Source organism: Chroicocephalus ridibundus, chromosome 12, assembly GCF_963924245.1.
Source record: "Chroicocephalus ridibundus chromosome 12, bChrRid1.1, whole genome shotgun sequence".
Taxonomy (NCBI): domain Eukaryota; kingdom Metazoa; phylum Chordata; class Aves; order Charadriiformes; family Laridae; genus Chroicocephalus; species Chroicocephalus ridibundus.
Window position 1 is genome coordinate 5,532,528 of NC_086295.1, and position 16,044 is coordinate 5,548,571.

General features: G+C 55.1%; 1 protein-coding gene across 1 annotated transcript; it reads right to left on the reverse strand.

Moving 5' to 3' along the window:
* Nucleotides 1-406: 406 nt before the first annotated feature.
* Nucleotides 407-6,701, reverse strand: COMMD7 (COMM domain containing 7). Its single transcript, XM_063350230.1, has 9 exons — nucleotides 6,472-6,701; nucleotides 4,635-4,688; nucleotides 4,434-4,536; nucleotides 2,769-2,825; nucleotides 2,652-2,689; nucleotides 1,995-2,085; nucleotides 1,822-1,871; nucleotides 1,262-1,310; nucleotides 407-778 (listed from the first exon to the last, which is right to left on the reverse strand). Exons 1-9 carry the CDS (start codon nucleotides 6,619-6,621, stop codon nucleotides 702-704), a joined length of 669 nt encoding a protein of 222 aa, XP_063206300.1. The 5' UTR covers nucleotides 6,622-6,701; the 3' UTR covers nucleotides 407-701.
* Between the last annotated feature and the right edge of the window lie 9,343 nt (nucleotides 6,702-16,044).

Here is a 16,044-nt window from a genome sequence, read left to right on the forward strand (position 1 = left end):
TGCAAGTCCTCCAGGGAACAGGCTGGATCTACCTGCGCAATGTCACACAAACTGCAGATTAAAGGGCTGCTTTGCGAGAGCCCAGCACGCAGAAACTTGATTTATCTAGTCACCCCCCGAGATGTTTTTCTCCCTGTGCATGGAGGCAGATGTTTGGCTGTTTAAGATTTAAAATCATCTGCCACTGAGATACTTTTCCATAATGAGGCATGATTGGGAAAGATGTAATCAATCCATTTCTCGATACAAGAGAAATGAGAGGCCCGGAAGCGACCATTAAGTGATTTGCCAGCCTAGATCCTCTCCCTGCTTCCCCTGTCCTCTCTGCTTAATTCTTCCAAGTTCGAAAATTATTCTTTCCTTCTATTTCTCTTTTTCTCAAAAAAACCCAAATTCTGATACAAACTGAGCAGGATGGGAATGCGTTTATTTTAATACAAATATCCACATATTTCTGACCACTCTTTCTTGTAATAATATAAAAAACAGATGAGTGGACTTGTAGCTTCTTTGAAACACTTGCCAAAGTTTCAGGTTCTGAAGGATTGATGGGTCCTTCTGGGCTGTGACACCAGCGCTCGTTGCGCAGCCTTGTCTTCTCTCATCAGGGTGTTAAGAGTCAGCTGGGAAAGAGCAGATCTGCAGGCCCACAAGGAGAAATTAAACATCCCGGACAGATGTCGGGTCAGGTCCATGCAGTTTCAGCTGAAACTTTCCAGGCTGGTCTTGACCCGTTCCATTTCATGCAGAAAACTGTAGAACTGGGGCAAAGTTAACTCTGCAGGAAAAAAAAAAGGCATAAAGTCTTAGATTTCAGGTTACACTTTGAAGGTTGGAAAAGTCATTCTGGTGTTACCACGGAGCAACTCGTGTTCACCTAAGCTAGGCAGGATTAGACACTTTGGCTCTCAGCAGCTCTTTACACTAGCTGGGCTGCGTGGGGGTTGCGGGCTAGGACTCTCCTAACAGCAACCAACACTTGGGAATTGTTTACTTTCTTCATCTGGCATGCTCCTCTGACCGCTTTTCACGGCTCCGTGGCATATCTATATTTACTTACGCAAAGGTGTGAAGACTGCCCAACAGTCGGTGTCCCCAGGGCAGGAGCAGCCGCAGCATCCACCAGCGATGCTCTCGCAGTGACCCCTGCTGGGTCCGCGCCCAAAGCTCCCCCACCTCCAGCAACACCCGGCAGCTCCGAGCTGCCGCTCCGCTTTCGCGTACTCATATGCTTGCTTCTTTTCCACAACTGTTAACTCACCTATATATACGTTTTCCGTTTGGCTCCCTTTTTTAATCACCAGCTTCAGCTTGGGGGAAGAAAAAGCAGAGGTATTTTAATTCAGAGAGACCTTGTATTCTAAGCGCCATGAAAAGACAGAAGCGCAGGAGTCTGCTGTGAGTTTCAGACGGACAGACTGCTGCAAAGCACGCACATCTCTGACAGGCTTTTTGGGAAGCGTCACTGTAGGAATAGATTCCTTAGGCATCGCGAGGATCTCTGGAAGTCCTTATAAACAATCAGATTCCCCTACCCTCCCCAAGATCGCATGACCTTTGCTAGACTGAGGTTTTTGAACAGCTTTTCAGAGTGGGCTACGCTTCTGTGATACATTATGTCTTCAGAAGAGAAACAAATAGCAGCGTGCCTGCTATCTGCTGGCAGTTGCACTCAGAAGACTGAAGCAGATGCACTGTTGCAGTTTGTTCCTGTGAGATCTAGCTCTAGTTCCTCTCGCAGCCAGCACTTCCCCACATGCCTGGTCGTAGCTTGTTCCTTAACTGCACTACAACCTGAACTCTCTGATGTAGGAGACTTACCTGTAAGAAGATACTTCCCACTTTTTCCAGTTCACTGCTCCCAGCAGTCACTGTGAGTCAGAAAGAAGAGAAGGGAGATAATCTGTTAGCTAAACTGTGAAATAAAAAGTTATTTAGCTGAGAGCTGCTGTTGGGTTTGCCAACCCGTCCAGTTTATGTTTTAGCTCTATTACCTCCAAACTTCCACTCCATATCTATCAGCTGGTTAATCATCAGCGTCTGACCAACAGCCAGGCGTGTCAGGGTGGGGGAATTCACCTTCCACTGCCAGAGCAAAAGACACACGAGCAATCAATCCAGAGAGGCCTCTATTTATGTTACCTGTAATTTCAACACAAGTCAGAAACGAGGCAGGCTGATGGCAGAAGCCCAAAGTGGAGGTGTGCAAAGGGGCAAACTAATGCGGTCGGGAGAGCTTTCCAGGGTGTTCTGAGTCCTGCTAGGATTTCCATCTGCCTTGTCACTTCTGTAAATGAAACTCACTGTTTTTGTTTTAACACTGGTTCAGTGTAACAATATCTGCGCAAAAAGTCATGTGTTCGTGTAACTGCATGACCCCAGGGCTCAAGGCATGCAAAGCAGGGAAACAATCAAATGAAAGCCACACAGAAGTGCAGGAATCACTAAAGCCATGAGGTAGAGGCCGTGGCAAACCAGAAGTATCGTTAGACAAAGTTATCCTTATCAGTTATCTGTTCAAAATTCTGAGCTGGTTTTGAAGAAAATACCCAAAGTGCTGACGCATCTCGGTAGCTCAGTGGGGTTTTACAAGTTCCTACTCAAAGACCGTCATTTTGTTAGCTCAGAGACAAGCAAAAATGTATTAATACCTGTTCTGCAAAATAACTGGCTTTCTCTTCACTGAGGCCTGTGGGAGAAACCATATGAGATTACTACATGTGATAAAAATTAATTATCTTTTATTTAGTGAAAGTCAGGTGACCTACCTAGAGCAATAAAATCTGCTCTGACTTGTTCAGAAGACAAATTCCTCTTCAGGGCACCTGAATAAACAATGCAAGGAAGAAAAATCACTTTTTTACTCCGTCAAAGCAATCTTTACTGAGTCAAATAAACGCTGGGACGGAGACCCTGTGATAGAAAGCCTCTGTTCCTGGACTGTGTTTTGAAACAAACCACAGCTCCTCGAGATAGGAAATACAGTTGTGCCTGCCGGTATCTTTGCAGATGCCCAGTGCTTTAAAAGTCAGGGCGATGGAAGTGGCTGCGAGAGAGCGGGAGAGATTTCATTGCAGGTATCCATGGAAACAGCAGCAGCGGTTGTGTTTTGAAGTTGCTGCTTTCCCTCCTATAGAAGCTTTGCTTGTTAAAGGAGAACTGTTAAGGCTGGCAGGCTACTAATTTGACCTACCTGCTGTGTTTTGGATTATGGGTGTGAACGTGTGCATATAACACTTTCCCCTGCTGTGCCTGCCTCCTTTGTTCTGGGGCACAGGCAGCACATGGAACTTTACAAGGATTCTGTTCTCTAAAGCCAAGAGCAGGAATCTCATAAATTCAAAGAGACTGCCAGGCCCACGTGGCTTTCCGTCTGTGTAGCGCATAGGCAAAGTTATCTGCTGTAATCTGTTCCGGTACTGTCTGTGGCATCCCAGAGCTAACGAAAAGTTACAACGGGATTGGAGCCAGCGCAGACAAACAGGAACGACAAGACGGAGTGCACCTAGGCCAGAATCAGGAAAGGAGGAAAATGCCGATTCCACATTAAATACCCCCAAGACAGTTGTAGGAAAGGAAATCATCCAGTGTTACTCCTGGACCGAAGAAATGGCTTGAAGTAGCAGAATGAAAGTTTAGACGAAATGCAGGAAACAGTTGCGTACGGCTTCACTGCGCTGAGGAACGCCATGGGAAACCCAGGACTGAAGGATAATAGCAAGAGACTATTAATAACAAGCAGGATCAATGGGATGAACATGCAGTGGAGGTGTTTGATGCATTATCATGTCAAACGGCAGCCACAACATCAGAGTAATCTCATAAAGTGCCGGAGTCTGGGGTATTCAAGGGGAATCCCCCTGCCCCTCTTCCCCACTATTTATGAATGAGAAACTGCTGGACACGTAAGTGTTTTTCTAAAACGAGACTGCAAGGACAGATGTCTCTTTTACATGGCGTGGAACTATGCTGGTTTCCAGCCCACCCTAGAGGGATGCGTACACTGTCTTATCTGTCTCAAACGGCGCTTGTCCTTGTAGGAATTACAGCACTGAGTCACTTGGATGGAAGTTCCTACAAAAACTTAGTGCAAACGTAAGTCTGGTCTGGCAAAAACGGATTTACATGTACAAGTTAAACCAAGCACTGTCACAGTGTTGTGCTTGCATTTAATGTATAGACACTTAAGTGAGTTAAGCCTGTGAAATGTGTGTGCAGACAGGCTGTAAAGAATACAAAGCTGGAGTCACCAAACAGGGACTTTTCAACAAAAGAATTTTTGATTCTTAAATGCTAAACCATTTATTAGCTACCATTTAGCACTTATTGTGCAAACCAAGTGCACTGCAGTTCTGAAGACACACTTTAGCAGCACGCAAGGATGGATGCAATAGTTTTGGCCTCAGGGTAGCATATGCAAATGTATCACTTACCATTAGGTACCAGAAGAATACTTTTGACAATGTTTTTCAGGGGGCCCAAGCTGATTTTATTCATGGTGGCAAAGTCTGAGAGCTGAGTCAGAAACCTTTCTACCTGTTCAAGAGAAAGAGCAGCGACACAATCTTATCTCTGCATGTTTCTCACCAGAGAGCTGCATTCACACACTTCTTGGAGTTCTGCACATGCCTTACCTCCTTGGGTTCTGTTAGAAAGCGGAAGAGCACTTCAGTCAGCGCTGAGAATTGCTGCAGAGAAACAGGACGGTGTTACGGAGTCGGGCATCAACGGGCACCATTTCTCAGCACCTCACCACCCCCATCACCACCACGACTAAGTGGTGATTTACCACCTTGATGCAGCTCCACCTGCCCCCAGTACATTGGTCCCAGAGTTTGATCTCCCATGCTGGTAAGGTACCCCAGTCCTCGGCATTACAAGATGCCTCTGGATGCTCTATCTTCATGGATGCTTTTCAGAGACTCTCAAAGGGTTTGAACAGCTGGTAGCTGGCACTGCACGGGGCTTTTGGGACTCTTGGCTAATCGGAAGCTGCTCTTCTACCCTGTGTAATCCAACTGTGAGTGGGAAAAGATGCAAACATCCACTCTCATGTTTCACAAATCCCATGGGGTAACCAAACTAACTCCGGAAAGGAAAAGAACTGGTTAAAGGTCTAGTTGCTGCCTTCAGTTTTCTGAGCACGCAGCTGGCAGGGCTGGAGAGCCTGCCTGTAGGGCTGAGCACCACCACCCTCCCTCCTCTGCCGGCACCAGCGCTGGCTGTGACCTTTTGGGTACGGCTGGCTGGTTCGCTGCTGCATGTGGCTCATCTTGTCCTACCCTCGTCATCAGCCTTGTAACAGAGATGGCTGTTACCCGTGCTTCTGGCAAGCTGAGCTAAAAAATCCACAGCTCCTCCACTAACTTCAGTGTGAGCTGAACCAGCTTCTGCCACGTGGCTGCACACACGGTGTGTTGGTGACCTGGAGGCAGATGTGTACCACTGACTGGGACAGGAGGGTGGTGGGGTAGCAATCACAACCCGAACGCCATGCAGTCCCACCGAGAAAAAACAGTGCTCCGCAGGACCCTACAGCCCACACAGGCCAAGATGTGACCCACTCCATCACCTGGAGTGCCTTGTGGCCTGACAAACAGGCTCCCGCCATGCATGGCGCTCGCCTGGCCAGGTGCGGGGCTGTGCTGCTGAGCAGCGGGCGATGCTCTGCACCCCTGCCCCAGTCACCAGAAAACACCATTCCCTCCTGAAGTGGGCTGAGAGCCAGCAGGTACCCTGGCACCGGGGCCTGGAGGAGGCCTGACTGGGCCTAGTACTGGGGCTGCTCTGGGCGCACAGGGCCTGACTGGGCCCAGTACTGGGGTGCTCTGCGGATGCAGGACCTAGTGGTGCCCGGTACCAGGGCTGCTCCGGAGCTGTGGGGCCTGGAAGCCCGATGGTGCCTGGTACCGGGGCTGCTTTGGAGGCATGGGGCCTGCTGGGCCTGCTGGTTCTTGGTAGCGGGGCTGCTTTGGGGGTGTGGGGCCTGCTGGGCCCAATTGGTCCCGGTAGCAGGGTGCTCTGGGGGCGTGGGGCCTGACCAGACCCAGTACCGGGGTGCTCTGGGGGCGCAGGGCCTCACCGGGCCGTGTACCAGGGCTCCTCTGACGCTGTGGGGACTGGAAACCCAACGGTGGCTGGTACGGGGGCTGCTCTGGGGGCGTGGGGCCTGCTGGGCCAAATCGGTCCCGGTACTGAGGTGCTCTGGGAGTGCAGGGCCTGACTGGGCCCAGTACCGGGGCTGCGGGGCCTGGAGGCCAAATGGCGCCGGGTATCGGGGCTGCTCTGGGGCTGTGGGTTCTGCTGGGCCCGACAGGGCCCTGTACCGGAGCTGCGGGGCCGGCTGGGCTCGTGTGGTGGCTCGCCCCAGCCCGGCTGCGGCTGCCCCGGAGCCGTCGGCCCCGCGGGATTCGGGGCCGGGGCTGATCCCGCGGCCGCTCCCCGCCCTCCCCCGCCCCGGCCCGGCCGCACCTGGGCGCTGAGCTGGTTGAGGTTGTGCATGTCGCCGCTCACCGCCTCCGGCACCGGGTCGCGGGTGAAGTTGAGCAGCCCCATGGCGGCTGCCGCGGCTCCGCCCGCCCCGCCCGGCCCCGGCGCCGCCGCCCGCCTCAGCCTGAGCATTGGCGGCAGCACTTTCCGCACCGCCGCCGCCCCGCAGCCCCCGGCCCCGCACCGGGGGACGGAAGCGCCTGAGGGCACCCGGGTGGGCTCCCGCGGCCCTCCGTCCCCTGGAGCAGCCGCTCGGCCCAGCCCATGGCGGCCCCTTCGCCCCTGCAGCCACAGCTGCGGTGATGGGGAGCCCCTCGTTGGCAGTGGGTGGGTGGCTGGTGGGATGGGTGGCCGGCGGGATGGGTGGCCAGCAGGCCGGTGTGCCTGGTTGCCCACCCCAGAGCTCGTGGCGGTGCTGTGCCACAGGCCCCATAGCCACGTGTGGGCAGGGGGCTGTGCGGCTGGGTTCACCCCCCAGCATGGCTTTGTGCGCCATTAGTCGGTCTCATAGAACAATTATTTTTGTTGTGAAGGTCTGGGACAACCTCTTGCTTTCCTACCCAAAAGTAGTCTGTAGAACCCTCAGGTTCGAGCTGCAGTACATGTATATGTCTGTGTGTTTGAGGCAATACATTTTTACATGTTTAATTTTATGTACTTGATCACTGCCATGGAAAGTAAAACGTGTGGTTGCTGGTAAGCGTGGAGCCTAAACTACAGGCAAAAAGGGAGAGCGCTGTGGGTACCCTCCGTGTGCGGAGGCTTAAACTTCACTCATGGGGTGGAGATCTGGCTGACGGATGAGTAGCGTAAGTTGTTTTTCTGTACAAAAACCTCGAATAAAATGTTTATAAAACAGTTTATAGGGTGAATGGTTTTTTTTGACCCTGAAAATGGTACTTAGGATCCAAAACTTGCGTGTGATTTTCCCCCTCCGGCTGCTGCCCCCAGCACTGGCGCAGGCTTACGGTGCTGGGTGGCCTGGGGCAGAGCAGCTCATCACGTCCCACGGACGGGCTCCTGGGCTCCTTGGGGTGGACAAGTGTCTAAGGAAGAGGCAGCTCCGGGCTGAGCCAGCCCATGGGCAGAAAGTATGGAGATGTCAAAGGGGTCAGGGTTTCACAGGGACATTTTAACCCATTCTCACCATAACCCATAGGCAGGGGGTCTCCTTGATTCAGAGACATGTAGGAAGGCAGGTGAGTTGTAAAAACAGCTTTTGACCCTCTGTTACACGGTCTCCTTTCTGTTGGTGCTCGGGAGGAAGGCTTTGACCCAGAAAATACTAAAACTGGATGTATTCCCGCAGAGGACAATGGAGCTGATCCCATGCTCAAAGACTCTCTTGCCTTAAACTGCTATTTCGCAGCTTTCCAAGAGCAGGAAGATAAGCTCTCCAGCAGTTATTTCACTATCAGTGTGAACGTGTCTGATCCGTTTTATGCGGGAAGGTGTTCGCTGGCTGCCCAGGCAGACGGGCAGCGTATAAAAGCCTTTGTGGAAGGTAAAAGTGCGGCAGCCCACAAGGCTTCTGTTTTATTACTGACACTTCCAGTTGCAAATGAGAGTGTAGGAAATTTTATAGTGCCTTTCGTTGTGAAGATAGCCCAGCTGGGAGATTTTCTATTTCATACACACGGGGTGGAACTGTGTACCTTGATTGTTGAGGTGAAAAAATTGCATGTGGGGATGCTTGCAGGGTTTGTCCCTAAATATTGAGGACACCTTCACGCAAGGTGCAGATTTTTCACATTGGAACAATTTATCAGGTTCTGTGGTGAACTGGCCGTATTGGCATGTTTAAAACCACAGGATACGCTTGTCTCTAAAAAATAGTTAATCTTAACTAAAACTCATTCAGGGAGCTGCATGGACTGGGGTAGCACGGGATGCCAGTGTGTGGGAACATGATATTCCTGGCCTTAAAATGTTGCGTACAGCCTTATGTACATTTTCCTAAGTGCAAATTAATAATTGCAATTAATAATTGCACACTTTCATAACCGGCAACATTCATTCACCTGTACTGCGTGGCGGAAAAACTGAAACAAGAAAAGAGGCAATTTTCTGTGTGGTTCGTCTGCCAGGATTAGCTGTGCGGGAGCAGCCTGCGACTGATCTTTACTTCCCTGTGTCTTTCTAGGGTGATGCTTTAGGAACTAATTAAGGATGGTCTCGGCACGCGCGTGTGTGCTTGTGTGAGCATGCAAGGGGGAGAAGCCAACGTTGTTAAACAATTTCCCAGGCAGCAAACCAAATTCTTGGGGAGAGCTGAGTGACAGCATCCAAGAAGAAGCGTTGAAGTTGAGGTACGTGCTCATAACATCCTGTCCAAACAATCACCAGGAAATTCGGCAGTCCCACCTCCTGGGGTGCCGCTGTGGCTGCAGCGTGGCATGCAAGTGCCACAAACCCTGGTACGGCACCGGCGGTTCCGCACTGGCAGGCAAGTTCTGCCGGCACTCATTTTTGAAAAGGATTTTCTCAAATAAGAGAGAAGGTTGCAGGGTGATGGTCTGGATTAGTTAAAAAGTGACAGTGTGGATTAGTCACAGGGGTGCCAGGCGGAGGGTGGTCCCCAGCGCCCCGGGCAGAGCCCCCAGGGCTGTCCCTGCTGGGGACAGGCAGCCTGTGTCCCCTGGCAGCCATCGGCCCGATGGGTGCCTCTGCCAGGCCATTCTCATGCAGAACGTGTTGCTGATGGACTCATCAGAGCTGAGGACAAGCTGAGGACTGAGGATGGCAGTTGGGAGTTACAGATATGCGTGCGCCTGTTCACCACAAATACCAGAGCGAGAGTGGCAGCAAAAAGCAATGGGACGCCCAGACACACACAGGGAAACAGGGTGTTAAAAACAGCGCACTCCAAAATGAGCCAGAGGATCCGTGTGCCCTACTTCAGACGCATTTTCCAGCTTCGTTTCACCTGTCAAACTCCAAAAGCTTCCTCAGCACCTGGAGAGTATTACCTGGGGAAGGGTCCTTATTATACATTCCCAAGAGGTCAAATCTCAGGATGTTACTGTCCTGTTCTCTGATGCCACTTTCTATCCAAAGCTCTCAAAGCCCTTTGCAGTCACTCCGAGGTCAGCCTTGGAACACCTTCCTGAAGTGGGGGAGTGTTGCCTGCGCGTGGTGGCCTGAGAAAGGCCTGGAAAGGCTGCCCAGGGAAGTAGTTGAGGTATTTAAAAGAAGGGTAGACATAGTGCTTAGAGCTATGGTTTAGTGATGGTTTTTGTCAGAGTTAGGTTGATGGTTGGACTAGATGATCTGAAAGGTCCCTTCCAACCTGGGCAATTCTGTGATTCTATGATTCTAGGAAAGAGTAAGAGTGTGTGAAAGAGCCAGGGGTAAAAACCCAGATGCCTTTCGCCTTGGCTGGTGCTGAGCCCACCCCTTTTCTGTGTGTTCTGTCCCTCTGCAGTGTCTGCCTTGGGCTGTGTGGACTCAGGAGAACACCTCTCTACACGGGATGAAGGATGCTGCAATTCCTCGCGGCTTGCTGCTGTGATGGAGATCGCCCAGCTGAAACCTGGGAGGGGTTAGTTCTGTTCCCAGGGCAGACTGATATAATGAGATCTTTGAGACCAGTATTTCAGTTTCTCCTGCAGTTTAATGCCCCTTCCTCTCCCCCATCACACTCGGCACCTTTTGCTCCCGGGCAAACATTGCTACAGGAGTAAATTATTGCAAGCATTGCGTGCGAAGGTTGCGGCGGAACTGGAAGCACCACTGCTGGGCTCTGGGTCGCTCCTGCCTTGTGACCGCAGGCAAAACCCTTCCTCTGCCGGCTCCACTGCCCGTGAGCAGGGATAATAATCCCTTACCTGCCAGGGAAGGAGCAGCTTTGGACCTGCAGTGGAAGGATCTCCGTGGGCAGCCGCCCCCGGGGACCAGTGTTTCTCCGATACAAGTATATATGCTTAGGAGGGCGGTTTTGGGAGGCCTCGTCACTTCAGATTAGGCTGTAGCAGGCGTATCCTGTTTTCTTGGAAACAGAGGATTTTGTGGCCAGCTTTGTTAGAGAGGCATTGAAGATTTTTCTTTGTGTGCCTTTGCGTTTGAAGTTTACACGCTGGTAGCTGCGGGCTTTCTAGATGTTCTGGTTACACAGATTACACTTATTTTTAACCTTATTTTTATTAGACGTTTGTACCATGTGGTCCTGGCCAGCCCACAGGAAGGGCTAGAAACTTCATGTAGGAGGGATAACACTTCCTATCTCTGTGTAAACAGCAATTCCCCCCAGATGGGAAAAGCCAGCCCAGCTGTAGGGGAGGCTGGAGGCTCTGTTCCCACATATGGCAGCAGGATGAGGCTTTCCCACAGTGGGGACAGACCTTGCTCTCAGTAGCCAGAGCCCTACCACTGAGCTGCTGGGTAGCACAGCTCGCCCCTGGGCTCAGGAGAGATGCCAGTGGCAGGAGAGCTTCTCCAGGGAGCAGCGGTGAGGAGCAGCTGGTCGTTGGGAGCTGCGATGGAGCGGAGCTGGTGGAGAGGTGGGTGGCCAGCGTGGGGCGAGGGCTCAGGCCACGGAGCCACTCATGGAGCAGGAGGACACATCCCATGGGACATGCTCTGATGGGGTCCTGCAGTGAAGAACGCCAGGCAGTGAAAGCGATTGCTGCTGCGGGCTGGGGAAGAGCCGCTGTGCTGTGTGTACACCAACACGGGAAACCCCAAAGCCTGAACTCAGCAGGAGCATCGCTGCTGGCTTCAGCAATAGGAAAAGTTCCTCCTGCTCCCTGCCCCAGGGTTGCTGGAAGAGCTTGCAAATGTCCAAGGTGATTTAACGGTGTTGGTGCTTCTACCTACCTGCTAGAAGACTAAAGAAGCACTCAGCCGTCACTGGGGCCTGGGAATCTGGGACCCACAGATCCAGAGACGAGAAGGTTGCACTGCTGATGGCTGTAGGTAATGACACATATTTGCTCGATTGCTTTATTTGTCTGGGGTCTCCAGGGATGCTGCTTATGAAACATGGAGAAGGTCCTGACTCAAAGACTTCGGTGCAAAGCCCGAGACAGCAGGCGATCGGAGCCATAGCAGAGCTCCAGGCAGGGAACGGTGTTGGTTTTACTGGTCAGGGTGGTGAAGGAGAATTTTAGGAAGAGATTTGATGCGGGAGAATAAGGTGGACAGAGAGGAGCTGGGCCTTATGCCATATCCCAGGGACACTGCAGAGAAGGCAACGTCTGAGGGAGCATGGGCACAAACTTGAACGTAGGAAGTTCCACCTAAACATGAGGAGGAACTTCTTTACTTTGAGGGTGGCAGAGCCCTGGCACAGGCTGCCCAGAGAGGTGGTGGAGTCTCCGTCGCTGGGAGACATTCAAAAGCCACCTGGACGCGTTCCTGTGCCACCTGCTCTGGGTGACCCTGCTCTGGCAGGAAGGCTAGATGATTTCTAGAGGTCCCTTCCAGCCCCTGCCATTCTGTGATTCTGTGAGCAGCCTTTGGTGAGGAGAAGGATTCAGGGTCAGGATTGATGAGTTGTGCGTGGAAGGGCTGGCACGGTCACTGGGAAGCATTCACAGTGGAAGATGAGGATGAAGAGTCACTTTTGATGTGAATGGATGTTGCCAGTCCCAACTTTGTTGTGATGGTGACAGAGAGCAGGTCAGTCACGGGCTCCATGGATTTGAAATGCTGGCCGAGGGAGGCCAGCCAGGTGTGAAAATGGCACTTCTTGCTGGAATGATTTTTTGCAGAAGCATTGGGCAGTCCAGCTGTGCTGCTGATGGGAGACCCTTTGTCATGGGGAGGGACGTGTCCATGGCACAGCATGCAGAGGACGTGCAGTCCGTGCCCAGGACTGGGGAGGGACCCCAGTCATGTAAACCCTGGCAACACTGCCCAGCTTCTCGCAGCCACTCCAGTGATGGAGCAGAGGAGGTTTTCCCCCAGGGCCATGTCCCACCACGTCTCCACGCTGGAGAGCCTCAGGGCTGATGGGCAGTGGTGGTGGGGTTGCTGTGATACCTGCAGGAATACCAGAAGTGTCTGGCAGGAACCTAAATATAAAATCCTCTTTAGAGGTACCTTTTTTCCCCGTGAGATGCCGTACAAACTCTCTTGACCATTAAGAAAGAAACTCTCAGCATCCCTCCATGGCTGTGGGTACCAGACACAGGGAAAAGGTCAGGGTTTGGCTCATAATCTGCCCAGAGCTGCTTTGTTTGGTACCAGGCCTTTTTCACAAACGGTATGCACAGACGCGCTCTCCTGAATTAAATGATAACTGAGGGGAAGAGAGAGAAAGAGGGCGTTTCAGCCGGGTGGGAGATTGATGGCAGGTCAGCGAGGCCAACAGAGGCAGGAAGGTTTCCGTATAAAGGGAGAGGAGCCCGTGGATGCTTGAAGCAAGGACTAATTCCACCCTAGCAGTGCCCTAGAAACTCTCCTGAGCACAGCCCGCAAAAGCATTTTGCTTTCCCAAATTTGGAAAAACAAACAGGAGTAAAATCTCTTTGCTGGGTTTTAATCTACTCGTCAGAGTTGCAAATTAGCTTTAGGTTTATGCAGCGTGTGTTTATTTGAACTGTAATCTCCAGTGTTCCCAAAGGCTTATCCAGACCAGATTTCTCAGCTCCTCTTGTCCACTTGCTGGGCTTTTTTTGCACGTGCAGCCACATTTTTCATGCTTGTGTTTTGCAGGGCTGGAGGGGTGGTCTGGGGGAACCTGCTACACAGGCCTTGGGCTGGTCCAGGCACTTCCCGCAGGGTTCGGATACTTTGGCTAACTCATTTTTCCCCCTGGCCTTGAAAGCTTGTTTCTATCACACCGGGATAATCGTATGCCGCCTTCTTACTGTTATACAGTTTTCTGCTGGATCTAGAAGTAATAGGAAGGGAGCCGAGAAGATTATACCCCACGTGGACTCTGGATGCTTTGTCTTGGGCAGGAGAGGCGCAGACTGTTTTCCTCGTCACCAGCACAGCCCTCGCCAAGTGTCTCGCCTCTGTGTGGCAAAGGGAAAGAACAAACAAACAAAAACTGACTGTAAAACTTGTAAGGCTTTGTCTGCCCAGCCCATGCTGCGCCCGCGCTGCGAGGGGCACAGTGCTGGTGGAAAGCCCGTGGGCAGAGGGGTGGCTCGGTGGGGCCAGGGCTCTGCCCGGCATCGAGGTGCTCCTTCTTCCCCCCGGGGGGGCTACTCTGCCGCGGGGGCTGAGCTACGGGGGGGGGCTCTGAGGGCCGAGCCCCGGAGGGATGCTGAGGTGATGTCGGGTACTGTGGGTGACACCGGGGCGCCGGTGGGTACCAGGGGATGGGGAGCCCCGGGAGGGTGTGATACATCAGGGAGGCTGTGGAGCCCCGAGAGAGGGATGCTGAGCCCCGGAGAGGGGATGCAGGGCACCGGGGCAGGGAGGGATGTGGGGCACTGGGCAACGTGGAGTCCCGGGCGATACGGAGTCCCGGGCCATGCAGAGCAGTGGGGGAATACTGGGACGCCGGGCGTGCGGAGCCGCCGTTGGAGGATGCGGAGACGCGGGGGGGTGCCGGGCCGCGGGGGTGCGGGGCACTGGAGGAATGCGGAGCCGTGGGGGGGGGGGTGGGGGGGGGTGGATGGGATGCGGAGCTCCGGGAGGTACTGGCCCCGGGGGAACGCAGGGCCCCGGGGGGTGCGGGGGGCCGGGCGGGTGCGGTGCGGTGCGGGCCCCCCGCTCCCCTCCCCTCCCCCGCCGTGCGGCGCGGCGGGCGTGGGGCGGCGGAGGAGGAGGAGGAGGAGGGGCTGCCCAGCACGGGCAGGGTTAAAGCGCCATGTAACCGGAGCGCGGGGCTGTCGGGGGCCGGCCGGGGCGCGGGAGGCGGCGGCGAGCGGCGGCGCGGCCCCGCTGGACGGCGCGTCCCGCCGCGGCGCAGGTGAGCGCGGGGCCGGGGACCGGGGACACCGAGGGGACCGGGGCCGCCGGGGCCGGAGCTGCGGCGCATCCTCGTGGGCGGCTTTGTTGTGAGCGGAGGCGGCGGCGGGGGACAATGGGGAGGGTGGAGAGGCGGCACCGGGCGCACCGGAGGGTGCTGCAGGAGCGCCCCGGCCCCGGCCGATCGGGCGGCCCCGCTCCCCGTTCCCCGGGGGAGTGGCGGCGCTCCGCCCCGGGGGCTCGGGGCAGCGGGAGGAGGGGGCGGCGGGCTCCGCCGCCACTTGTTGCCGGCGCTCGGCCACCGGGCGGGTTCGGGGGTTTTGGTGTGCCCGCAGCCCCCGGGCAGGGCTCCCTCCCGGTCCCGGCCGCTCCCTCCGGCTCCCGGCGCAACTTTCGGAGTTTTCCGCGGCCGCGTAGCCCGGGGGCGCGTCCCGGGGCTGTCACGGCGGGGTCGGGCCGGGTGCTGGGGACCCCCGGCGATGCCGGGACGGGCAGGGGAAGCCGGGCAGGGGCAGCTCCCGGGGCCGCGGCGGGAGCACGGCAAACCCTCGGGGCCTCGGGTTGCCGTCGGTGAAACGGCAAGTGATGGCTTCGGGGCGGGGAGGGTTTGGGGAGGGCTGGGGTTACCCTGCCCGTGGCTCGGCGGGCCACGGGCAGCACCGCCCCCAAGCAGGGGGGCACGGGGAGGGCTTCCGGGAGCCCGGGATGGGGCGGCAGCTCTGCCGGGGCTGAACACCTTTGTTTCGGTTCTTGGGTCGGAGAGCTGTCAGTGCATCTTGCTTTTTCTCTGTTCGCAGGAAAGCAGCTCCCGGCCGGCGCCTCGGGCGTGAAGTTTCACCGGGGCTGGGGACGGAGGGGAGGGGGCGGCCGGAGCCGGGGCGCGCTCAGCTGCCGGGCACCGGCCCAGCCGGCAGGTACCGACCCGGGGTGGATTTCGGTGGGGGGGGCTCTGCCGGCATCATCCTCCTCCCGAGCCGGGGGGATCCCAGGGGGAGCTCTGCCGGCATCCTCCTCCTCCTCCCCATCCGGGGGGATCACGGGGGGAAGTCTAGTGGCATCTTCCTCCTCCCGAGCCGGGAAAGAAGCTCTGGTGGAGGAAGAGGCAGGGGAGGGAGAACATCGGAGAAAGAGAAATAAACTCCAGGGTGGCCCCAACGTGGGGCACAAGTCTCAGGAGTCACGAAGAGAGGAGCAGTGGGTGGACACCCGGGTCGAGCGCTGGTCCTGAGGCTCTTGCTGATGCTGCACTGACCTCCCTCGGAAAGGGGGCTGGAGAAGGAAGGGGGCTGAAACATGCTACTCCTTCAGCAGGACTTCAATTTTCTCCCTCTGTCTCCAGCTTCCTAATTTTTAATGAAATGGGGGGGAATGAGCCAGGGCGTCCCAGGCCCCAGCTCTGGGGATGGCTGGAGGCTTGAGCCCCGCCGTACAGGGCTAGGAGGGGGGAGACGGGGACAGTCAGGTGTCATTATCATCGCTTTATGTCCTCTTGTGCAGGGGAAAGATGAAGCAGTAACCGCTCAGGACGGAGGACCTGCCACCGCTGAGCGAGACCCACCTGCGCGACGGCAGAGCCACTGCAGCCCCCAGCCCTGCCCGCAGCCGCACCAGCCCCGGCCCCTGCTCCACACCGGGCACGTCCCTGGGCAGGGGGCTCGGGAGAGCCAGCGTGGCTCATCTCAGCGGGAC

Bases quoted from the DNA above. Each gene is read 5' to 3' on its own strand.
- COMMD7 (XM_063350230.1), bottom strand. From the start codon at position 6,621: ATGCTCAGGCTGAGGCGGGCGGCGGCGCCGGGGCCGGGCGGGGCGGGC. The intron at 1,872-1,994 runs GTAATAGAGCTA...TCTGACTCACAG, and splicing joins TATGGAGTGGAAGTTTGGAG to TGACTGCTGGGAGCAGTGAA. The intron at 779-1,261 runs GTGAGTTAACAG...TTTTTCCTGCAG, and splicing joins AACGGAAAACGTATATATAG to AGTTAACTTTGCCCCAGTTC.